Source organism: Carcharhinus amblyrhynchos, chromosome 5 (assembly GCF_965287045.1).
Source record: "Carcharhinus amblyrhynchos chromosome 5, sCarAmb.v2.hapA, whole genome shotgun sequence".
NCBI classification, from domain to species: domain Eukaryota; kingdom Metazoa; phylum Chordata; class Chondrichthyes; order Carcharhiniformes; family Carcharhinidae; genus Carcharhinus; species Carcharhinus amblyrhynchos.
The window spans coordinates 37,245,832-37,272,395 of record NC_137328.1 but is presented as its reverse complement, the minus strand read 5'-3'; the positions used below and the strand labels follow the sequence as shown (position 1 = coordinate 37,272,395).

The 26,564-nt window shown below is 42.7% G+C and overlaps 1 protein-coding gene across 3 annotated transcripts in view; it reads left to right on the top strand.

The window, feature by feature from the left end:
- LOC145342976 (tudor domain-containing protein 7-like) overlaps positions 1 to 26,564 on the top strand; it is a 152,429-nt gene that overhangs the window by 104,611 nt on the left and 21,254 nt on the right. For 2 of the 3 annotated variants that reach the window (XM_080188662.1, XM_080188661.1), the window contains exons 9-13: positions 11,850 to 11,961; positions 15,978 to 16,180; positions 17,773 to 17,907; positions 21,654 to 21,725; positions 25,547 to 25,633. In XM_080188662.1, the coding sequence (XP_080044788.1) occupies positions 11,850 to 11,961; positions 15,978 to 16,180; positions 17,773 to 17,907; positions 21,654 to 21,725; positions 25,547 to 25,633 (609 nt within the window). The remainder of the gene's footprint in view (positions 1 to 11,849; positions 11,962 to 15,977; positions 16,181 to 17,772; positions 17,908 to 21,653; positions 21,726 to 25,546; positions 25,634 to 26,564) is intronic. The other variant, XM_080188663.1, reaches the window with a different exon arrangement.

Below are 26,564 nucleotides of genomic sequence, written 5' to 3'. Positions count from 1 at the left end.
TCTGTATGGCAAGTGTCTGTTGTAGGCAGAAGCTTGTAAGACTGCTTCTTGTGTGGATGTCCTTGTAATCATTGGTTTCCAATCCTGGTATGAATTCTTCTGCAGGATGGGAAGTCATGTGTGAAGTTTCCTGTCCATCAGGAGTTCACATGGGGACAGACCACATTGTAAAGGAGTTGACCAGTATGTGAGAAATGCTATGGGGAGTCCTTGTTCTTTTTCAGGAAGACTTTTCCTGTATAGACCCCAACTTTAAGCCCCCTTTCAACAATGGGTATCTCAGAAACTGGTATGCTGGTGTAAGCCCAAAGTACTCATTTGAAAATTGTGGATCATTTTTGGGCATGATCCTATCCAGGATGCAGTGGCTCATGAACATCTCTTTCAGCACCTTAATTACGGCCTCTATGGCAGTCACATATAGCTGCTTCACCTCAATCCACCTGGAGAAGTAATCCACCATTATAAGTAACAATTTGCTGTTGAGAGCAAAGAGGTCAATGCCTAACCTCTCCAAGCCTTCCTAGAATCGTGTGGGGATAAGGGGCTCTTTTCAGAGTGGCACAGTGGTTAGCACTGCTGTTTCACAGCACCAGGGACCCGGGTTCAGTTCTGGCTTCAGGTGACTGTGTGGACATAAGAACATAAGAAATAGGAGCAGGAGTAGGCCAACTAGCCCTTCGAGACTGCCCCGCCATTCAATAAGATCATGGCTGATCTGTCGTGGCTCAGTTCCACATTCCCGCCCTCTCCCCATAACTCTTAATCCCCTCTCTTATCAAAAACCCATCAACCCGCATCTTAAAAATATTTAGCAAGGCAGCCTCCACCACCTCAACGGGCAGAGAATTCCAGAGATTCACCACCCTTTGAGTAAAGAAGTTCCTCCTCAACTCCGTTCTAAACCGCTCCCCCTGTATCTTGAGGCTGTGCCCCCTAGTCCTACTGTCCTTTCTGAGCGGGAAGAGTCTCTCCACCTCTATCCTATCCATCCCATTCATCATCTTATATGTCTCAATGAGATCTCCCCTCATTCTTCTAAACTCTAATGAGTACAAGCCTAGTTTATTCAGCCTCTCCTCATAGCTCAACCCCCTCAACTCCGGTATCAGCCTAGCCTAGTAAACCTCTTCTGCACTCCCTCCAAGGCCAAAATATCCTTGCGTAAGTGCGGCGACCAAAACTGCACACGGTACTCCAGGCCGCAGCAAGACCTCCCTACTTTTATATTCAATCCCCCTCGCTATGAAGGCCAGCATCCCATTAGCCTTCCTGACCACCTGCTGCACCTGCAAGCTGGGTTTTTGCGACTCATGCACAAGGACCCCGAGGTCCTTCTGCAGTGTCGCCTGCTGAAGTTTTTCGCCACGTAAGAAATAGTCCTTCCTACCATTATTCCTACCAAAGTGGACCACCTCACACTTGCCAACATTAAATTCCATTTGCCATTTCCTGGCCCATTCGCCCAGCCTATCTAGATCCTTCTGCAGACTCTCCACACCCTCCGCGCAATTTGTCGTTCCCCAATCTTGGTGTCATCAGCAAATTTCGACGTCAGGTGGTCACACGGTGAAGCCTTCCACTGTTTGCAGGAGCAGACGAGTGAAGGAGCAGAGAGACAGATAAGAAATTACCTGTTAAATACCTGTTTAAATAAGTTTAAAGCACTTTGTAGTAAGAACTTACCTTGTAGAACTGTTTAAATCATTTAAAAGCATTTTTGCGGGCTTTTTGTATTTAGGGCTTGGGGGAAAAAGGGCCAGGTAAGTTCGTGTGGAAATTTTCAATATTACTACAGTGAATAATGGAGGGGCATGTGATGTGTTGTTTCTGTATGATGTGGGAACTGGTGGACCCCAGGGTCCTTCCCAGTGACCATGTCTGCAGTAAGTGCAGGTTGCTGGAGGAGCTCCAGCTCAAGGTAGATGAGCTGGCCTCTGAGCTACAGACACTGAGGCTCATCAGGGGGAGAGAGGGTGCCAGACTGGCTAACTCTAAGGGTCAGGAACAAGAGGGGGCTGCTGAGAGGAGGAAGGGGGGTGGGGAGCGGAGGCCTCAGCCTCTCAATCTGCATAACAGGTTTGAGGTTCTTGCTTCCAGTGTGGACGAGGACGAGAGAGGTGAGGTCAGTGAGCAAACTGCACATGGTACAGTGATGCAGCAGGGCATAGGCAAGGAGAAGGTGAAAAGGAACGTAGTAGTAATTGGGGACAGTGGGGTTAAGGGTATTGACACTGTCCTTTGTCGCAATGACAAAGTGCACAGAAGGGTGTGTTGTCTGCCTGGTGCTCGGGTCCGGGATGTCGCATCTGGGATGCAGAGGAACCTGGAGTGGGAGGGTGAGAATCCGGTCGTTGTGGTACATGTGGGTGCCAACGACGTAGGCAAAATGCAAACTGAGGATCTGGGGAGGGAGTATGAAAAGCTTGGAATGGAATTAAAAAGTAGAACCGACAAGGTGGTTATCTCTGGGCTACTGCCTGAACCGAGTGCAGACGGGCGTAGGGTTGATGAGATTAAGGAAGTGAATGGGTGGCTCAGGGAGTGGTGTGGGAGGAATGGGTTTGAATTTATGGGGCATTGGCATCAGTATTGGGGTAGGTGGGACCTGTTCGGGCGGGATGGGGTTGTTCTGAACCGTGCTGGGACCAGAGTCCTGGCAAATCGTGTAAAGAGGACTGTAGACAGGGCTTTAAACTAATTAGGGGGGGGAGGGTGCGGAGGGTAGGTGACATTACGAGGCCTAAAGTTAAGGAGAGGGTACAGGTAAGGGAAGAGGCCGAGGATGTCCCAATAATAAAGGGAGTAGGGGGCGTGAGTATGGTTGGTGGTGTTCCGGCAAATAGGGTCCAGGTGAAGGCTGAGATGAAGGCACTTTATCTGAATGCACGAAGCATTCGGAACAAAGTGGATGAGCTGGTGGCGCAGATCAGCACAAATGGATGTGATCTGGTGGCCATTACAGAGACGTGGCTGCAAGGTGACAGGGACTGGGAGCTGAATGTCCAGGGGTATCAAGTGTTTAGGAAGGATAGGCGGGAGGAAAAAGTGGGGGGCGTAGCTCTGCTGATTAAGGATAGCATCAGGGTGGTAGCAAGGGATGATATTGGAGCCAAAGAGCAGAAAGTGGAATCGTTGTGGGTGGAGATTAGGAACAGCAAAGGGAGGAAGACGCTGGTGGGTGTCGTCTATAGGCCCCCGTATAATGATCTGGAGGTGGGGCGGGCTGTTAACGCGCAAATAAGTGCGGCGTGCAGGAATGGGACGGCCGTAATTATGGGGGATTTCAATCTGCATATTGATTGGTCGACCCATGTTGGACGCGGTGGGCTCGAGGAGGAGTTCTTGGAATGCTGCCGGGATAGTTTCCTTGAACAGTGTGTGTTGGAGCCAACGAGGGAGCGAGCTATCTTGGATCTGGTGCTATGTAATGAGGTGGGTAGAATTAGGGACCTTGCGGTGAAGGATCCTCTTGGGGAGAGTAATCATTGTATGGTGGAGTTTCTGGTGCAGATGGAGGAGGAGAAAGTGGGTTCCCGGACACACGTCCTTTGTTTGAACAGAGGGGAGTACGGTAGGATGAGAGAAGAATTGGCGAATGTGGACTGGGGGAGCACGTTGGAAGGTAGGTCTGCTGAGGAGCAGTGGAGGATCTTTAAGGAGATCTTTCTTGGTGCTCAGCAGAAATTTATTCCGATGGTCAAAAAGGACCGTAGGAGTGGTAATAAGCCGTGGATAACGAAGGAGGTGAAGGAAAGTGTTAAATTAAAAGCAGAGGCATTTAGAGTAGCTCAGAGTAGTGGGCGAGAAGAGGATTGGGAGAGGTTTAAATGTCAACAAAGATTGACAAAGAATTTGATAAAGAAGGGTAGGAGAAACTATGCTGGGCTAGCGCTTAATATAAAAAAGGATAGCAAGAGTTTTTATAAATATATAAAAAGGAAGAGGCTGGCTAGGGTGAATGTTGGACCCTTAGAGGATGAGAAGGGGGACTTAGTGGTAGGGGATGGGGATATGGCTGAGGTCTTGAATAACTTTTTTGTTTCTGTCTTCACGGAGGAGGACGTGAATAATTTGCCGGGTGTTAGAGATGGAAAGGTGGTAGGACTGGAGGGTCTCAATGACATTATTGTTACTAGAGAGGCGGTGCTCGACAGACTGGAGGGACTGATTGTGGACAAGTCCCCAGGACCGAATGGAATGCATCCGAGGGTTCTGAAAGAAATGGCAGAGGTAATAGTGGATGCCTTGGTGGTTATTTTCCAAACGTCGCTGGATTCCGGGGAAGTGCCGGAAGATTGGAAAACAGCTAATGTTACGCCGTTGTTTAAGAAGAGTGGCAGGCAAAAGGCAGGGAATTATAGGCCGGTTAGTTTAACGTCTGTTGTAGGTAAAATGTTAGAATCCGTCATCAAGGAGGAAATAGCGAGGCATCTTGAGGGGAATTGCTTGATAGAGCAGACGCAGCACAGTTTCGTTAAGGGGAAGTCATGTCTGACAAATTTACTGGAGTTCTATGAGGATGTGTCTAGGGCGGTGGATAGAGGAGAGCCGGTGGATGTGGTCTTTCCTGATTTTCAGAAGGTGTTCGAGGTTATTGCAGAAGGTCAGGGGACATGGAGTTGGGGGTAGGGTGTTAGCATGGATAGTGGATTGGTTGTCAAATAGGAGGCAGAGAGTGGGGGTCAATGTGTGCTATTCGGATTGGCGGTTGGTGACTAGAGTGCCCCAGGGGTCGGTGCTGGGGCCTCAGCTATTTACCATTTATATAGATGATCTGGAGGAGGGAACCGAGTGTATGGTGTCAAAATTTGCTGATGACACCAAGATTGGTGGAACGGCAAATTGCACGGAGGGTGTGGAGAGTCTACAGAAGGATCTAGATAGGCTGGGCGAATGGGCCAGGAACTGGCAAATGGAATTTAATGTTGGCAAGTGCGAGGTGGTCCACTTTGGTAGGAATAATGGTAGGAAGGACTATTTCTTACGTGGCGAAAAACTGCAGCAGGCGACGGTGCAGAGGGACCGCGGGGTCCTTGTGCATGAGTCGCAAAAACCCAGCTTGCAGGTGCAGCAGGTGGTCAGGAAGGCTAATGGGATGCTGGCCTTCATAGCGAGGGGGATTGAATATAAAAGTAGGGAGGTCTTGCTGCGGCTGTATAGGGCATTGGTGAGGCCACAGCTGGAGTACTTGTGCAGTTTTGGGCGCCATACTTACGCAAGGATATTTTGGCCTTGGAGGGAGTGCAGAGGAGGTTTACTAGGCTGATACCGGAGTTGAGGGGGTTGAGCTATGAGGAGAGGCTGAATAAACTAGGCTTGAACTCATTAGAGTTTAGAAGAATGAGGGGAGATCTCATTGAGACATATAAGATGATGAATGGGATGGATAGGATAGAGGTGGAGAGACTCTTCCCGCTCAGAAAGGACAGAAGGACTAGGGGGCACGGCCTCAAGATAAAGGGGGAGCGGTTTAGAACAGAGTTGAGGAGGAACTTCTTTACTCAAAGGGTGGTGAATCTCTGGAATTCTCTGCCCGTTGAAGTGGTGGAGGCTACCTCGCTAAATATTTTTAAGACGCGGGTTGATGGGTTTTTGATAAGAGAGGGGATTAAGGGTTATGGGGAGAGGGTGGGAATGTGGAACTGAGCCACGACAGATCAGCCATGATCTTATTGAATGGCGGGGCAGGCTCGAAGGGCTAGATGGCCTACTCCTGCTCCTATTTCTTATGTTCTTATTACACTCGGTTCCCTCCTCCAGATCATCTATATAAATGGTAAATAGCTGAGGCCCCAGCACCGACCCCTGGGGCACTCCACTAGTCACCAACCGCCAATCCGAATAGCACCCATTAACCCCCACTCTCTGCCTCCTATTTGACAACCAATCCTCTATCCACGCTAACACCCTACCCCCAACTCCATGCCCCCTTACCTTCTGCAATAACCTCTTGTGAGGTACCTTGTCAAACGCCTTCTGAAAATCAAGAAAGACCACATCCACCGGCTCTCCTCTATCCACCGCCCTAGACACATCCTCATAGAACTCCAATAAATTTGTCAGACACGACTTCCCCTTAACAAAACCATGCTGCGTCTGCTCTATCAAGCAATTCCCCTCAAGATGCCTCGCTATTTCCTCCTTGATGACGGATTCTAACATTTTACCTACAACAGACGTTAAACTAACCGGCCTATAATTACCCGCCTTTTGCCGGGTTTGCACATTACCCCCATATCAGCCTGGGTTTCCTGTGAATGCTCCAGTTTCCTCCCACAGTCCAAAGATGTGTGGGTTAGGTTGATTGGCCATACTAAATTGCCCTTCAGTGTCAATGGGATTAACAGGGTAAATATGTGGGGTTACAGGGATAGGACCTGGGTGGGATTGTTAGAGTAGGCTCGATGGGCCAAATGACCTTCCTCTGTATTGTAAGGATTCTATGATTCCTTAGTTCTACCTGTGCAACGTGCACCTGGCAATTTGCAATGGCGTTTTCAGTCATCTTGCAAATTCCTGGCTACCATACAGCAGATTCGGTCTATGCTTTGCACTTGGTGGCGTCTAGGTGTATTTTTTTTTTAAGGATCTCTGGCTGCAGGGAGATGGGGCTGACCAGATGTTCATTATAGACCAGGAGACAATCTATAATTATGAAATGTTTTTGTTGTTCAAACCAGGTCCTCCTTTGGTCCCTGCTGAAGCCATCCTTGTTGGCAGTACCTGCAGATGTGGACACGCTCATTGATTCATAGAGATTTACAGCATGGAAACAGGCCCTTTGGCCCAACTTGTCCATGCTGCCCTTTTTTTTAAAACTCCTAAGCTAATCCCAATTGCCAGAATTTGGCCCATATCCCTCTAAACCCATCGTACCCATGTAACTATCTAAATGCTTTTTAAAAGACAAAATTGTACCCGCCTCTACTACTACCTCTGGCAGCTTGTTCCAGACACTCACCACCTTCTGTGTGAAAAAATTGTCCCTCTGGACACTTCTGCATCTCTCCCCTCTCACCTTAAACCTATGCCCTCTAGTCTTAGACTCCTCTACCTTTGGGAAAAGATATAGACTGTCTAGCTAATCGATGCCCCTCATTATGTTATAGACCTTTATAAGGTCACCCCTCAGCCTCCTACACTTCAGAGAAGGAAGTTCCAGTCTGTTGAGCCTCTCCTTATAACTTAAACCATCAAGTCCTGGTAGCATCCTAGTAAATCTTTTCTGCACTCTTTCTAGTTTAATAATATCCTTTCAATAATAGGGTGACCAGAATTGCACGCAGTATTCCAAGTGTGGCCTTCCCAACTCCTGTATTCAATGTTCTGACTGATAAAACCAAGCATGCCAAATGCCTTCTTCACTGCTCTGTTGACCTGTCGCTCCACTTTCAAGGAGCTATGAACAGGTACCCCTAGATCTTTTTGTTCTGTAACTCTCCCCAAGGCCATACCATTAACTGAGTGAGTTCTACCCTGGTTTAATCTACCAAAATGCATCACCTCGCATTTGTCTAAATTAAACTCCATCTGCTATTTGTCAGCCCACTTGCCCAATTGATCAAGATCCCGTTGCAGTTGGAGATAACTTTCTTCACTGTCCACTATGCCACCAATCTTGGTGTCATCTGCAAATTAACTAACCATGCCCCCTATATTCTCATCCAAATCATTAATATAAATGACAAGTAACAGTGGACCCAGCACTGGTCCCTGAGGCACACCACTGGTCACAGGCCTCCCGTTTGAAAAACAATTCTCTACAACCACTCTCTGGCTTCTGTCAAGAAGCCAATTTTGTATCCATTTAGCTACCTAACCCTGGATCCAGTGAGATTTAACTTAATGCAACAACCTACCATGTGGTACCTTGTCAAAAGCCTTGCTAAAATCCCTGTAGACAACATTAACTGCACTGCCCTCATCTACCTTCTTGGTTATCCCTTCAAAAACCTCAATTAAATTTGTGAGACATGATTTTCCACTCTTAAAGCCATGCTGACTGACCCTAATCAGTCCTTATATCTCTAAATGCCTGTAGATCATGTCTCTCAAAATACCTTCCAACAATTTACCCACTGGTCTGTAGTTCCCAGGCTTTTCCCTACAGCCCTTTTTAAACAAAGGCACAACATTTGCCACTCTCCAATCTTCAGGCACCTCACCTATGACTATCGATGATCCAAATATCTCAGCTAGGGGATCCACAATTTCCTCCCTAGACTCCCACAACGTCCTGAGATGTACCTCATCAGGCCCCGCAGATTTATCTACCTTGAGGCACTTTAAGACTTCCAGCACCACCTCTTCTGTAATATGTACACTCCTCAAGGCATCACTATTTATTTCCCCAAGTTCCCTAACATCCATGCTTTTCTCAACATTAAACAGTAAAACATTTAGGATCTCACCCATCTCTGGTGGATCCACACACAGATGACCTTGTTGATCCTTCAGAGGCCCTACTCTTTCCCTTGTTACCCTTTTGCCTGTTATGTATTTTAGAAGCTCTTTGGATTCTCCTTTGCCTTATCTGCCAGAACAGTGTCCCCTTTTTGCCCTCCTGATTTCTTTTTTAAATCTACTCCTACAACCCCTATACTCTTCAAGAGATTCACTTGATCCCAGTTGCCTATGCACGTCATGTGCCTCTTTATTCTTCTTGACCAGGACCTCAATATCCTGAGTCATTTGGGGTTCCTGACTTCTGCCAACCTTGCCCTTCACTCTAAGAGGAATGTGTTTATCTTGAAAGCATGCCACTTACCAAACATCCCTTTGCCTTCCCACAGACTCCTCCAATTAACTTTTGGAAAGTTCCTGCCTGATGCCATCAAAATTGGCCCTGCCCCAATTTAGAATTTTAACTTTTGTGACAGACTTATCATTGTCCATAGTTATCTTAAAACTAATAGAATTATGGTCACTGGTCTCAAAGTGATCCCTCACTAACACTTCTGTCACCTGCCCTTCCTTATTTCCCAAGAGGAGGTCAAGTTTTGCCCCCTCTCTAGTCGGGCCATCCACATACTGAATGAGAAATTCCTCCTGAATGCACTCAACAAATTTCTGTCCATCCAACCCTCTAATACTATGGCTGTGTCAGTCAATGTTAAGAAAATTAAAGTCTCTGACTATTATCACCCTATTTTTCTTGGAGCTATCCGTAATCTCCTTACATATTTGCTCCTCAATTTCCTGCTATCTGGGAACGTATTATACAATCCTACCAAAGTGATCTCCCCGTTCTTATTTGTCAGTTCTACCCATATAGACTCAGTGGCTGAACCCTCGGATATATCCCCTGTCAGTATGGCCGTGATGCTTTGCCTAATCAAAAGTGCAACTCCCCCTCCTTTCTTACCTCCTGTTATATCTTTCCTATAGCATCTGTACTATATGCATTTATTTCTGGCAATTCTGTTGGCGTTTACTTGAGGTTGATGCCAACTGTCTCCATGGTAATTAGGATTGTGCTTCCACCTCTTGTGGGATTGATGTCCTGTTTTGTCAGGAAGCTGACTTTGCCCCAGGAAAGTGTATCTGCTGTTATCTGATTTTTGCCTTGGATATATACTGTCTCGAAGGTGAACTTCATGAGACAAAGGCAAAATCTCTATATTCTGCAAGGCATTTTTGCTTGTACTTCTCCAGTAAGGAGACTAGTGGTTTGTGGCCTGTTATGATTGAGGCTAATGATATAATCTGTGAACTTCTTGTATGCCCACATGACTGCAAGGGGTTCCTTCTTTTATGGCAGCGTACTTTATCCCCATGTTCAACAGCCCTGTGGAAGAATATTGCACAAGTTGGCAAATTCCGTCTGGTTGATCCTGGAACAGTGGATGAAGCATCCTTTGCAATGGTGGTAGTGGACCAGAATGTCCACAGAGAGCAGGATTACCTTGATATGTGTAAAAGCTTGTGGTTGATGAGATTCCCACCACTGTATTTGGTCTTAGGTAGATGCCTCAGGGTATTGTGATCTGTGCCAAATTCGATATAACAACTTTGCCAACTGGTTCACCATCCCCAAGAATTGCAGAAAGTCTGGAATTGTGGATGGGACTGGGAACTCTTTGATAGCCTTGGTTTTCTGTGGCTCTGTCTTAATGCCTTGATTGCTGATAATGGGGCCATGGAATAAATTGATGTTTTGAAGAATTCATGTTTACAGTTCAGAAATGGCCCTGCTTCATACAGGTCCTCTTAAGACTGCAGTGAGTCTCTCCCCTGAGGCCCTGCAAAATGGCTGACATCATATGTTGGAATATTTCTCATGCTGACATGGTTCCAAATAGCAGACAATTAAAGTAGAATTTGCCAAATTATTTTTGTCCACAACCTGGACTTTTCAACAAGAGGGAGTTGCCAAAAGCTGTTATTTGCATTCAGTATGGACAATACTTGACACTTTGAGAGTTTAGTCAGGCTTTCATCCACTGAGGACATGGGATTTACATCCTTGGCTACAGCTTTGTGCTGTGTCAGGTCAACGCAGCTACAGATGGAGTCATTCAGTTTTGGAACTGGGTCCATCCCGGAAGATCATGCAGTTGGTGGTGTGACTGGAGTGATGATACTCATATTTGACATCTTGTCCAGCTGTTGCTGCTACACCTACTTCATGAGTGGGTGGGGAATCATACATGAATAGGCATATTTTGAATAAGAACGAGGGTTTAGTATCCTGTCTCTGATCTTGTATATGTTTTTCATGTGTTATGTGCCAATGAAGAGTTTGGGAATGCCCATTTAATTGGACTAGGCCCTTGCTGGCTGACCTAACCTACTGTAACAAGTTAAACTCAACACAGACTTAGTTACGAAGAGTCCTGTGGATCACAAGGATCATTTTGTCCTCATATCTCAGTATTGCCTGCAGGGTGCCTTTCACTGGGAGCTTTAAACCTCTTGCCCTGTATAAGATGTTGTGGGTGGCATCTGAATTTTTTTCTCAGTCTTCCAGCATTATAGTTTTGCTCTGCACTTTGTGCAATGTCTTTTTCACCAGCTACCACCATGTTGTAGGGCACTGCTTATAATTTGATAGATCCAAAGAGGTTCTTGTAGTCATAAACAGGTTAACTGTAACTTTTTTGACTCCTAGAACTACTTACAAATATACAAAAATGGGTACAAATGAGGAACTCTCATTTTCTAGCTGGTACGCATGACTCTGCATAGCACCCTGGGTGCGGGCTATGTGCCTTTTTGCATCACTGTGTGGATGATACCGTATTAAGCCCTAAATTAACCCTATATGTGCCAGACACTTGTACTACAATATGCATACAGCAAATCGACTGCTGGAGTTGAGGAAATAGCACAAACATTCTGTTAGGAAGTGCTTTAGGAAATGCTGAAAAACTGCTTGTCTGATATATTCTATTGTAACAGCCTGGTGGAATCTGCCATGAGTTCATGGTATGTAAGAATAATGAGCAAGTTAGTTGCAAAATAATAGTCAGTATATATGTCTAAAGTAAAACAGAAAATACACACCAGTTGAGTCTGTATCTATGAGGAGAAAAACATAACTTTAAAATATAACCATTTCAGTGTGGGTGGCAAATACTTGGGATTTAAGGAGAATCAAAACCAATCAATCACAGACAAATAATGGGATTAATGGCTTGAAAACAACTAAGCTCACTACTATGCAAGGTATTCAATTTACAATGTTTTTTTCTCAATAGAGCTAATAATCAGTATTTCCAGAATTTGAAGTTTCTCAATTACTGTTGTAACCTCACAATTGTTAAGTTTTTGTTTGCATTTCAAAGATTGTGAGTGGAACCAGAACCACTGCAAATCTCCTTTGACAACAAGTGTCTTTCTTTCAGGTGTTCTTTGTGGATCATGGGTTTAATGAGATTGTTGACAAGTCTAGGCTGTACAGGTTAGATGCAAGATTTTCCACCTTGTCCTTTCAAGCTGCAAAATGCAAACTAGCAGGCAAGTAAAACTTATTGTACATCTTGATGACAGGAACTTTATAGTTTGTCTATTGCATCAATGTAGACATTGAGGCCAAAATTTAAAATTGTCTTCTCTTGTCCATTCACTTAAATCATGTTTTATTTAACAATATAGTGATCAATGTACATTATAAAATGACATGGGAGTTGCAAGGTACTAACCCAGGACGTAAGAAGTCAGAGTAGGTCATATAGTCCCATGAGCCTGCTCTGCTATTCATTGAGACCGTGGCTGATCCGATCTTGGCCTCAACTCCACTTTCTGCCTGCTCTCCATAATCCTTGATTCACATATTGCTTATGGACCTTACTATCATAGCCCTGACTTTATTAAATGATTTCGTATTTGCAGTTCTCTTGAGGTAGAGAATTCCAAAGATTCACAAATTTATCCTCTTTCCTCCCAAATGGTCAATCCTTTAACCTGTAACTACTCACTTTATTTCTATATTCCCCCACAGGGGGCAATACCCTCCTAGCATCCATTTTGTCAAGCTCCCTTGGAATCTTATCTTTCAATAAGATCACCTCTCATGTTAAGGTCCTGATCATAAACTACTCCAAATTTTGAAATTTATGAAATCTGTATCCCATGATTTAACACAGTAAGAAGTCTCACAATACCAGGTTAAAGTCCAACAAGTTTATTTGGTAGCAAAAGGCACTAGCTTTTGGGCCTCTGACCCTTTGTCAGGTGAGTGGAGAGTTCTGATCACAAACAGGGGATCACAAAAGACGCTCCAGACGCTGAAAGATGCCCTCATAAGAACAGGATATGGCACTCGACTCATCAATTGACAGTTCCGACGCACCACAGCCAAAAATCGCACCAACTTCCTCAGAAGACAAACACGGGACACAGTGGACAGAGTACCCTTCGTCGTCTAGTGCTTCCCCGGAGTGGATAAGCTACAACATCTTCTCCGGAGTCTTCAACATGTCATTGATGAAGACGAACATCTCACCAAGACAATCCCCACACCCCCACTTCTTGCCTTCAAACAACTGTACAACCTCAAACAGACATCGTCCACAGCAAACTATCCAGCCTTCAGGAGAACAGTGACCACGACACCACACAACCCTGTCACAGCAACCTCTGCAAGACATGCCAGATCATTGACACGGATGCCATCATATCACATGAGAACACCATCCACCAGGTACACGGTACATACTCTTGCAACTCGGCCAACATTGTCTATCTGATACACTGCAGGAAAGGACGTCCTGAGGCACAGTCCATTGGGGAGAACATGGAAATTCTACAACAACGGATGAATGAACACCGCTCGACAATCACCAGGCAAGATTGTTCTTTTCCTGTTGGCGAACACTTCAGGGGCGTTGGGCAATCGGCCTCTGATCTTCGGGTAAGCGTTCTCCAAGGTGGCCTTCACGACACACGACAGCGCAGAGTCACTCACTGATAGCCAAGTTCTGCACATGTGAGGACGGCCTCAGCCGGGATCTTGGGTTCATTTCACATTATTTGTAACCCCCGTGAATTGCCTGGACTTGCAACATCTCACTTACTATCCTGTCTGGAGACAATACACATCTCTTTAACCTATGCTTAATGCTATCTCCACTGACATTGTCTGCACCTTTAAGACTTGATTAGCTGTTAAACCTCACATTCTAATCAATATTCTGTAAACTGAGTGTGTATCTTTACATCCCCTGTTTGTAATCAGAACTTTCCACTCTTCTGGCAAAGGGTCAGAGGCCCAAAAGCTAGTGGCTTTTGCAACCAGATAAATCTGTTGAACTTTAACCTGGTGTTGTGAGACTTCTTACTGTGTTTACCCCAGTTCAACGTCGGCATCTCCACATCATGACCATGATTTAACACAGCCTTGACTTCTTCCACTGTTCAAAGTTTACTGTAACAGGGTAACTCGAGGCATTTCCTTTGCATGCAGTGGATTGTGGTTTATTTGTGTATGTATGCACGGTGGGATAGGTTGTGGGCTGGGGATGGAGACTGGTATATCTTAGATCAGCAATATGAGCAATAATAAATTGAATGCTAATTATGAAAACAAAATTACTGTTTCCAGCAAAAAGCAGGCATTGTAAGTTTAAAAATCAATCATTATCCAAATTTAGAGCCACTGGAAATGAGTTCAGCCTTAATGGTCAATTAAGCATGTTTCTTTGGCACACTTAGGCCTTGTACTATGACTCCACCTCCAATGTTTTGCTTTCTGCATGTATTCATTCTGTTATTAGCAATAACATTAATGTTTGAATACAATTACATTTTTTTTTACTACTTTAAATCTTTATTTTAATTATTGATGTTGACTTCTGGTTCCAGGTTACAATTTATTTTCTTCAAAATCCCTTTGGAAGTTACATTGACTGGTTGCACTCTTGCCTATCCCCAGTTGGCTCAATGATATTGATCGATGCTAGCATCTAGATTTAACATGTTTATGCCCACCATCAATGACCAGAACATGACCAACTACAACAAACCTGTTAATTCTTGGTTCCAGATAATTCCAGAAGTGCAGAATCATGAAACCATTTCACAGCCACACAACTTGAATGATCTGCACATTTAATGAAGAGCAAAATTTAGGTTCAAGAATGCATGTGGAAAATACAGCCACCTTTGATTCACATGAGTGTGGATAATGGTCTTTTTGCATCAGTCAACCAGGGGAAACTATTGCCTTGAGTTTCTCGCAACAAATTATTTTTCAGCTCTAAGTTGCTTCATGCTATCTAACCCTAGCTTTTTAAAAATTAACTTTAAAAATCACTTTAACGGTGATTTGACAGACATTTCCACCCATCTCTTGACAAATTTCAATATCTGATCTAACAAATAACAGTAACAAAGATGACCAAGGAAAATGTTTTAGTCACTCGTCCAGCCTACATGATTGAATGTACCCAACATATTGTGGAATCTGTTGTAGAAGCTATACGGATGGCTTGAGTGGTCATCCATCCTCAAGCAGGAAACAGTTTCTGTATAGATATTTGTCAGATGGAAAAGGTGGTATCAGCTGGTGTCCTGGGCTAAGCTTACATTTGGCACTGATGTTGTTGTGCTGGGAGCAAGTGGTCTGGTCAGAAACTGGCGGAGGCTTCTAGAATTGGAGCAATGACAGCAAATGCTGAAGCAAATACATAAGTAAATATGTCAATTTCTGGAGAGACAGCTGAGAAAACTTTAATTTCTCACCAAGCTAGTAATTCAATGTAGGCTTGATAATTTTAGATGCTTAAGATAACACAGAAAATAATTCTGCAATAATATTGAGGTTAAAACTCAAGGTATCAACTTCTTTGCATTGTGTAGTTGCACAAGAAGCTGTTGCGATTTATCCAAATCTGAAAATATTTTTCAATTTGAACATTTCCTGACGTGCAAGTAATCAGTATCTTTATATTGAACACTTTAACAAACAGCGGGTTTCACAGGAAGCTGTTAAATTTAGCAACACTTAAGCCATTATTGTTGGTGATTCCAATAAAGCTGAAAATGTGAACTTCAGCAAATTTTGGTATTGGGAATTTGGTGTACACTTAACCTTTCATCAAGAGCTATTATATGAAACAGCAGCATTTTTATGACTGGTTAGATCAGTGGGAGTTAATATGAATGTTAACATTTGATGATAATCTGATAGCTTGACTATTATGGCACTAAATTTGTTGTTATGCTTGCTTGGAAAAGATATATTTTTTATCTGTTTTTTTTCTCCCTGAGTGCTACATGTACATATGCACACAAGATTTAATATGAAGGGTAAATTAAATAGAATTGCTTCAGTTTTCAGCTGGATGGTGAAGGAGGGAGACAGCTAAGGGTGTGTCATTTAAGTGAATAGTTAGATTGAAACATTTCATTCATGCTTCTGGAACGTGTATAAGTACGAGTGATATAGTCCTTTCAGTGTAAACATGTTTGTGGATGCACCTGAAGGATGTAAGCAACACTGGTTGTTTAAGATGGAGTTATTTGTGTTTTAGGTCTTGAAACATTCTGCAAAGAGCCATGTGTGTTAGAAACCTTTGAATTTCTGGCCAGTGGAAAGATACTACTGATGGAAATTTTAGAAAGGAGTGAGGTTCCACTTGTTCTTCTATATGACACTTCAGGAGATGATGATTTTAACATCAATACTGCATGTTTGAAGGCTTTGCATGACAAGACACTTGAGCTGAATTTGAAGGTAAATTCTTTGAGGTTCTCATAAGGTAGCTGGATACATTTTATTAGCAGGTTGGCTGTCCACTGAGGATTCTTCATCTGAACCATTACAGCCAAGCATTTTAAATGTTTCAGATTGCAGTGCTGAATCCATTATGCAATGTTTGCTTTTTCACATTCTACATAGTGTTTTAATGTAGGCTCCCAATCACTTCTGTTCTACTGTCTGTTAGTTGTAGTTATTTTTATTTTCACTGAAGAGCATGTTAATTCATTTTCGTATGCAATCTTGTTTGAGTGTTTGAATGTATTGATGCCAAAGGACGTTTTTAAAATTTTTGATTAACATCATGATGTTTCGCAAAGTCTTTTCTGTAATCCCGAGCTGCTTTTATATTACAATCCCCCTTTCTTGTCCCCCAGTTCCCTACTCTTCTCCCCCCCACCAACACTTTCAGTCTTGCTCATCTCCACATCCCCCTCTCCCCACCCCACCAAACTGATGTCAGTTATGTACAGTAAATCTTTACTCAAAGTTCTCAAAATGCAACTTTAATTCAAATTACTTCAAGCAAATCAAATTTTTTCAATGAAATCAATGTAAAAAATGTAGTTAGGGTCTGTAGCTCCTTTTTCAATCGAAAAAAGCATGTAAGTGGAAATACTTACATTGGTAAATTCCTGTTACTGTGTATAAATAACTTTTGAAAAAAGAAATGTGGTAACTTATAAAAGAAATATGCTAACTCTACTTGCCTCTTGACCTTGCTTACTGAACCTCCTGCTCGCCACACATCCTGCTCCCTGATGCCCTCTCCGAGCTGTGATTATTCCCTTCACAGGATCTCTACCATTCCCTGATCCTCCCCTCACTGCCAACCCTCTGGGCATGCAGCATCTCCTGCTCCTCAACTGACTCCTAGCTGCCAAGCCTCTGAGCTTGTGGCCTCTGCTGCTCCCTGACTTCCTCAGTTGTTGCAGATCTTCCAGTTCATGGCTGCTCCCTGACCCCCTCATTGTCAGTCCATCCTCTTGCCAAATCATCTTCTTGCTGCTTCTTTCTCCTGAACCCTTATTGTGGTGACAGTTCTGGAGATGAATAGCAAGAGCTAGGAGGAGCAGCTTCAAATTGCGGGAGATGAGTCATAACTGGACTGTCAGCAGCATAATGATGGGTTAGGGACCAGCAAAGGCCATGAACTGGAGGTTTGTCAGTGAGGAGTGGATTAGACAGAAGGAGAGGCTCAAGTCAGAGGATTGGCAGCAAGTCAAAGGGTCATGGAGCAGAAAAGGCGGCTCAGAAATGGCACCAATTGGGCCATGCAGCCCTTTGTCAGACTAAAATGAAACTCAGCACTCAGAATACGCAATAGTTAATATCTAATGAGTGAATATCTATCTTTTGAAGGGTAAATCTGCAAATTATAAAGTAGAGGAGTAATATTATCCAACCTAAACTGGCCATCAAGCTCAAAATGAAGGGTAATGACCACAGGACCACCAAAAGCATTTGATAAATGTGCAGATGAACATATGAATTCAAAAGTGAACTTGAAGTTTTGAAGTGTGGCTGAATTTTTGCTGTGAAACTTAAAAAATGTCCCTGTGCTGCAGGAAAATGGTGTGTACCTAAATGTGGTGGTTACAAATGTCTGTTCTGATGGGACCATCTACTGTCAAGTGCCCTCAAAGGGGTGGACTCAGCTCAATGCCTTACTGGAAAAAGTTGAGCAGTACTTTAGCTACCGGGTATGTTTTACTCTTAATCCTGTAAAACTGTGTAGATTTATGTGAATATTATGACTGCTGTGAATTAATATTCACATCTTTGCAATAAATACTGGATATGATAAAATTGGTAGGCTTAAACATCTCTAATTGAGTCACCAGGATTTTTTTTTTACATATTTATAAAATTATTTATATTCTTAATCTTTGACGCCCATTCCTTATTGAAGTGTATATCTCTGACGCCCATTCCTTATTGAAGTGTATATCTCACTGTTACCAATATATGACTTCTGTCTGTGTGTGTCTGTTTTCTCCTTGTAGCTTTATGCTTTGTTCTCTGTTCTGTTGTTACTAATGTATGCAATTTCCAACTATTTTTATTTAAAGTAAGTGTACAGTAATGGGCAGGAGTAATGGAATAAAATGAGAAAAAAAATCTACCTGGAAGTTGAGTGGATGAGAATGGACATTGAGGAATAGGGACTTGGCTGCTGTCTGTGGCAGATGGAATCTATGAAACCTAGGCCCTGTTCCCTGTGTGGAGAAAAGTGAGGCCTAAAACCACTCATGAAGTGGAAGGGAAGAGAAACATGTTGGGTTGGCATTTGGTTCAGAGGTTACCTCCACATCTGAGAGCTTTTGTTTTTGCCAATAATCTCTCTTGCACAATCCTATGAAATGCCCTCTGGAAGCCTGTATAGAAAATATCCATAGACGCACAGATAAATGGGACAGGATTGCATTGCTGGTAAGGAATAAAGTTATACAGTCATAGAGGTTTATAGCATGGAAACAGGCCCTTTGGCCCAACTTGTCCATGCTGCCCTTTTTTTTATACCTCTAAATTAATCCCAGTTGCTCGCATTTGGCCCATATCCCTCAATACCCATCTTACCCATGTAACTGTCTAAATGCTTTTTTTTAAAAGACAAAATTGTACCCGCCTCTACTACTACCTCTGGCAGCTTATTCCAAACACTCACCACCCTCTGTGTGAAAAAATTGCTCCTTTATATCTCTCCCCTCTCAATTTAAACCTATGCCCTCTGGTTTTAGACTCCCCGAACTTTGGGAAAAGATATTGACTATCTAGCTGATCTATGCCCCTCATTATTTTATAGACCTCTATACGATCACCCCTCAGCCTCCAATGCTCCAGAGAAAAAGTCACAGTCTATCCAGCCTCAGTCAATCCATCAAGTCCCGGTAGTATCCTAGTAAATCTTTTCTGCACTCTTTCTAGTTTAATAATATCCTTTCTATAATAAGGTGACCAGAACTGTACGCATAATTCCAAGTATGCACTTACCAATGTCTTGTACAACTTCAACAAGATGTCCCAACTCCTGTATTCAATGTTCTGGCCGATGAAGTCAAGCATGCTGAATGCCTTCTTCACCAATCTGTCCACCCGTGACTCCACTTTCAAGGAGCTATGAATATGTACTCCTAGATCTCTTTGTTCTGTAAGCCTCGTCAACGCCCGACCATTAACTGAGTAAATCCTGCCCTGGTTCAATCTACCAAAATGCGTCACCTCACATTTATCTAAATTAAACTCCATCTGCCTTTTGTCAACCCACTGGCCCAATTGATCAAGATCTTCTTGCAATTGGAGATAACTTTCTTCACTGTCCACTATGCCACCAATTTTGGTGTCATCTGCAAACTTAGTCACTGTGCCCCCTCTTTTCTCATCCAAATCATTAATATAAATGACAAATAACAGTGGACCTAGCACTGATCCCTGAGGTACATCGCTGGTCACAGGCCTCCAGTTTGAAAAACAGCCCTCTACAACCACCCTCTGGCTTCTTCAGGAAGACAATTTTGTATCCATTTAGGTACGTCACCTGGATCCCGTGAGATTTAACATTATGAAACAACCATGCAGTACCTTGTCAAAGGCCTTGCTAAAGTCCGCGTAGACAACATCAACTGCACTGCCCTCATCTACCTTCTTGGTTAGCCCTTCAAAAAACTCAATCAAATTCGTGAGACATGATTTTCCACTAACAAAGCCATCGAAAGCAAAAGTTAGTCGATAGCAAGATATGATATAGGATCAGAAGGCATAGAATCTCTGGGTAGAGTTGAGAAATTGCAAAGATAAAAAGACCCTGATGGGAGTTATGTACAGGCCCCCTAGCAGTAGTCAGGATGTGGGGCAGAAAATAAATCAGGAGATAAAAAAGGCAATATTACAATAATCATGGAGGAACTTCAATATGCAGGTAGAATGGGAAAATCAGGTAGGTAGTGAATCCCAAGAAAAGGCATTTGTGGAACGCCTAAGAGATAGTTTCTTTGGAGCAGCTTGTGACAGAGCCTACAAGAGAACAGGCAATTCTGGATTTGGTGATGTGTAATGAGACAGACTTGATTAGGGAACATAAGGTGAGGGAACCCTTAGGAAGCAGTGACCAGAATATGATAGAATTTACCCTGCAGTTTGAGAGGAAGAAGCTAGAATCAGATTTAACAGTGTTCCAATCAAATAAAACTAACTGCAATGACATGAGGGAGGTGCTGGCCAGAGTTGTTTGGAAAGGGAGCCTAGCAGGGAAGACAGTGGAACAGTAACGGCAGGAGTTTCTAGGGTTATTTGGGAAGCACAACAGAAATTCATCCCAAGGAGGAAACGTGCTAAGGGGAGGACGAAACATCCATGGCTGACTAGGGAAGTCATAAAAGCAAAAGATAAAGCATACAAAGTGGTGATGATTAGTGGGGAAGCCAGAGGATTGGGAAGCCTTTTAAAAGCCAGCAGAAGACAACTAACAAAGCAACAAGAGGGGAGAAGATGAAAAATGAGTGTTAACAAGCTAGTAATATAAAAGAAGATGGAAAGAGTTTTTGGTTGATTTATTGGTTGATCTCCTACTCAGCTGAATTTCTAATTTCCCTTGCGTTGTGTAGGTTTTCTTGAGTTTGATTAAATCTCCTACATTATTTGTTCACCATGGTTGGTTAATAACACTCCTTTGCTTTTGCCCTTTAAAGGGTATTAAGTAGTCTTGTTTTCAACCAATACTAATTTGAATACCCCCCATGATTTGTAGATTTGTTTTTTAAAAGTTCAGTTTATGATGCTAAATCCATGTTTCATCCCTTTGCAGTTTTAAATTCAAATTTAAACTTTGATTTACGACTTTCCCTTCTCCCTCTCAAACCTACTATCAAATTCAATATTGCAATTGCCATTGACGAGATATCCGCTTGCCATTGATTATTAATTAATTCTGGCTCATTATTCATCACTAAATCTGGCATGACTTTATTATGAGTCTGTTTTACAGTTTGATTACGTGGTGCTCACTGGAGGAATACATTAATGCATTAAGACGATTTGGCATTGATGTGCCTTTGTTGGGAGGAGGGAAAGTTTGAGTTCAAGCAGTTTCTTCTCTGGCTTGGGGTTTTCTTTTGCCAGGGAATAGAATGGTCCTTCCTATTCAGTAACATTATTTGGATTGTTTTTGACGAACAGGGATGGGGCACTTTTGCTAGCTTGCATTCCTCAAGAGCTGGCTTAGTTTTTCAGACTCATGCTGAGTACTTGGTATTTTTCCGGTTCTGTGGATACCCAACACCACTCCTTCAAATTGGGATTTGTCCCTGTTGTGTTTAATATGCATTTTTTTGAGTGAGGATCCTGCTCACTCCTTCAATTTCTCTATTTGCAGAAATATGTATTGCATTATTTTGTTGGTTTTATAGATGAGAAAATAAAGAAGTAATAATGTAATTTATATTTTGTGCAGTGTATGAAACATACTGATTCAGGCAGACCATGCCACGATAAAGGTCCTTCATCTTTGCTTGTGCATCATCAGGTCAGATGCTCATAGGACATAAATAGTATCCCACACTTGTTCATTGTATATTCTCTGTTTTCAAATTTGAATTTCTATAATGTCCAATGCATTTTCACCTTAACTGTGAAACAACCATTCTAGTCTCTCAGGCAGGATTGGTTCACATTTTTTTCTCAACAAATTTACTTGAGGCATTATACTGATATAAGCAAAATCAGCTTAACCCTCAGAAAAGAAAGTCATCCATTTGTAGTTTAAGCTAGATACCATGTAGGTCACTCAGATAAAATGCAACAAGTCTATTTCAGTATTCTATATCCTCTAGTAACACAAATCAATCTTAATAAATATTTCTGATTTGCATGCAATACACCCAAATGATGCTTTCGGTTTCAAACCATCTTGTTCTGTAAAAACATACCTGCAACCATAAAGGCAGGGCAAAAGAATGGGACAGTCAGAATCTTGACAGAAAAAAAATGAAATCTAACCAGTTTCTTTTTACAATTTTTTAAACTAAAAATAATTGAAACACCCCTTAATGATGTGCCTTCCCAATTTTTCCTAATTCTTTCTCTGTGTTCAGGAAGGAGTTGGAAACCGCTGAGCTGATTTGATTTTCAGAAATATCAGTACAGAATATCATGATCATACATGCTAATTGCCCCACCCAAAAACACAACTCATTATAGCAACCCATCACTCTGTTTTATAAATAATGTCTAGTCACTATTGTGTACAAAAACATGGTAGCCATGTTTCTAAACATAATATGTGTACATGTGTGCTGTAGGTTCTACAAATATAAAATGAATGAAAGACCTAAGTACCTCTATGTTTTGGTTCAGGGTGAAAATCTGGCCAGGACACCAGTAAAATCCCTGCTCTTTGAATTCTGAGTCTGCAGCTGAGCCTTCAGTTTTAAAGCTTCATCTGACAGACTCCACTTTCAACAATGCAGTAGTCTCTCAAGAGTGCATTGAAGTGTCTCACTAAATTGGGACACCTTGTAGGGGTACATGCTACAGTACAGATGTGCTGATGATGGAGGGAATTAATATTTAAGGTGATGGATGGAGTGCCAGTCAAGTGGGCTGCTTTCTTGAATGTTGTTAGAGCTGCAGGTGTATGGGCTGCTGATTCAATTAATAAGATTTTCAAACAGTTTTTAAATGGCCAGATCTCAAAAGTGAAGAGGTGGGTTATCTGTCAGCTTGGTTCTTTTGGTAGCACACTCATCTCAAATAAAATATGGACTCGAGCGCTACTGCAGACATTTTTTTAAACTAAAAATAATTGAAACAGACCCCTTCATGATGTGCCTCCCCCAACTTTTCCTAATTCTTTCATCTATTTTATATTTGTGGAACCTTCCAGTACACAGACTGGCTACCATGTTTCTGTACACAATAGTGACTATGCTGCAAAATAAAGACGTTTGTAAAATATGGAGTGATGGGCTGCTATATAGAGCTGTGTTTTTGGGTGGGACAGTTAGCACGTACAATTAGTTAGACCCATGATATTCTGTACTGATATTTCTGAAAAATAAATCAGCTCAGCGGTTCCCAACTCCTTCCTGAACATAGAGAAAGAATTGGAAAGGCTGGAAAATGATGAACACCAATTAAATATAATTTCCATGTCATTAATAGATTTGAGGCCAACTCTCTGGTCTCCTGTTATGTTTGACGATGACCGCCCCCTCCTAAGCAGGAAGCCCAGCGGGCAGGACTTGATATTGGTTCTGATGAGTGTGGACCTGGTGCCTTGCACTCCGAAGGACAGGGAGGTTAAGTCCTACACCCTTGTGCACCTCTATGCTGTTGCAAGGCTTCAGAAGGAGGGATCCCAAGGGGCCTTGGGATTGGATGGGATTGGGCTGTGGGGAAGGGATTGACCTGGAAGGGGGAGTCTCGTAGCTGGATTGCCCCTTGCCCTAAGAGATCATTCTTAGCAAGATGATTTCAGGCAGCTTTCTGTTAAAAATCTTAATTTGTGTCTGTGTACTGCAAAACATTTGAAGTAACCTGGTTCTTTAATATCCATAGAAACATAGAAAAACTACAGCACAATACATGCCCTTTGGCCCACAAAGTTGTACTCAACATGTCCCTACCTTAGAGATTACTAGGCTTACCTATAACCCTCTATCTTACTAAGTTCCACATACTTATCTAAAAGTATCTTAAAAGACCCTATTGAATCCGCCTCCACCACCGTTGCTGGCAGCCCATTCCACATACTCACCACTCTGAGTGAAAAACTTACCCCTGGCATCTCCTCTGTACCTACTCCTCAGCACCTTAAATCTGTGTCCATGCCCTGTGGACATCTGGAAGCCATCAGAAGAACAATAGCCTTATTCAGGAGGGATTGCCCATAATCTCTCTGAAGAGTTTTATAAACAGGCTTTATAAACAAGCTTGTTCTTTGATTTGAAGACCTGGCTGATTATTTTATCCATTTTGTGCCTTCTTCAACCACTCATTCTGGAACAACGTGCCTGCATAAGATGTAGCATTCAGCCATAGAAGAGGCTGGCATCACCTCTCCTGTCACTCTGGCAGAGCCAATCTGGCATTCATTACACTGCCAGGGTATCACAACCAAGGTGCTGGGGGCAGTGCAATGTTGGCACTGGTGAGGGGGGTGGGGAGGGCATCAAAAGAGGCAGGGTCCGAGGGGACCCCAAATCTAAGTGCCCTTGCTGGCTGTGGGAGATGGGGGAGCGGGTAGCCAGGTCACCCAAAGATGTGCGGGTTGGGTTGATTGGCCGTGATAAGAAATTGCCCCTTTGTGTCCAGGGATGCGTAGGTTGGAGGGATTAGTGGGTATAATATGAAGGGATATGGGGGTAGGGCCTGGGTGGGATTGTGTTCAGTGCAGACTCAATGGGCCGAAGGACCTCCTTCTGCACTGTAGGGTTCTATGATTCACCCTTATGCCTAAGTAGCAGTGAGGAGCGTGGGGGTGGAGGGGGAATGCCTCTCTGTACTGGGGGGTTGGGAGTTCTCCCCTTGCCAGCAGAGGATTGCCGTGCCCATTGTACGGGGAGGAGGCCTGTCAAGGAACTCTTGGGTACCCTTTTTAAAAAAGGTGTCCCAATCTCTTTGAAACCAGAGGTTCTGGCATGTTCCCTGCAGGGGCTGTTTTTTCCTACTAATGGTGGTTGAATCCCACCTGAGAGATGCTAACACTAGCAGAAGCACTTAAAACAAAAGCAGAATTGCACCCTTTATATTTCCTCATTTTCAAATCCATCCTTGCTGTGGTGCTGCAATAGGCGTATCTTTTGTACATTGTTCTATTGACCAGATGTATCCTGCTGATGCAACTAGTCCATGGAGTATCTTGTTAAGCTCAGGCTATGCAGATAATCAATTGCCTAGTACAGTCCTCACCACTTAAGCCACCCTGGTTTAAATTGGGAAAATTATGCTAGCTAATTTCTATTATTGCCCGTTATAAAGTTGATATTTGTAGGTTTTTGAAGATACTGTGTATTTTGAGCAGAAACATGCATGGATCAGTTGGGGAAGAAAGTTTGAGCAAATGTGCAAACTATATTAATTCAATATGCCTCTTCTATAAAAAGGCATAGGTTTTGTTTGCCTCTTCTATAAAAATGCATACGTTTTCTTGAAGGAAATATGTCCATTTTGAAGTTTTATTCATGTCAATTTTTTTGATCATGTAAATAAGCGGTGGGGACGATATAAATGAGTTAATGAATGTATTTTGATTTACACTGTATACAACAAATAATAGCTCAAGATTCTAATAGTTTTGCAAGATCACTAATTCACAATTTTATCATGAACCTTGTTTAATTACAGCAAATCACATCGGAATATTTTGTTTCATTACCTTTCTGTGGTAAACGCTGTTTAGCACGATGGCGAGGGAAGTGGGCACGCGTGGAGGTAAGACTGTGTTAATTAATATGGACCTAGAGCTGATTTTCTGTTCAGTATTTTTACCTTTTGCCACCAGCAGTTGAGGAAGTGCCATTTCTGATATTTTAACCCTTTCCTTAGGAGCTGCACCCACCCCAAGGTAAGGCAGACTTCTAAGTGACATGTTGTTTTCTTTATATTGTCATCCTTCATTTAGGCCTGTGTTCCCAAGCTATCTTCCATACGGACATTTACAAAATAATTTTATCCCTGTCTCCTGGTACACTTCCAGCAGTGATCACTGAAGCAGAAGCCCTGCCCTTATTTTTTGTTATCACCCCTTCTTGCCATGGGAGCTCAGTGATTATCACTGTCTTACCACTGCCCTGAAACAATGAGGCAACACATTCTAGAGACTATACCTGGGGCTTTACTGGAGTGTTAAGGCTCAGCCAGTTCCACCCAATACAATTTATTTACTCACAGCCAGTGGAACAATTTGTAGTTTACTCTATAAATGAGAAAAATCCAGTATATCACAAGCATTGTCTTTATATAACAACAGCAAATGTAAACAACTATTAAAGGTCCAGGGGCAGATTTAATTTTCATTATGTATATCAGCCACCCTTCACCTATCCAAATTTGAGAATGTGAGATCTTAATCCTGACTAGGAATTAAATATGAAATAAAGCTCTTGCTTTCAGAAGCAAGTATTTGTACTTCTATAAATATTTAGCTGACTTTTTCTACTACAGTAAGATGAAAGCTGATGCCAATGTGAATGTATCCAAACATTTAAAAGGGACAGGCATGAAAAGACCAGCTCATCAATCAAACCACAACCCCACACCACAATATTTCAACTATTGTGGCTAAATATTCCTTTCCTTCTTTCTGCTAATCCCAACACAAATTCCCATAGCCATATTCCTGGGAGAATTTTTTTTTTAATAG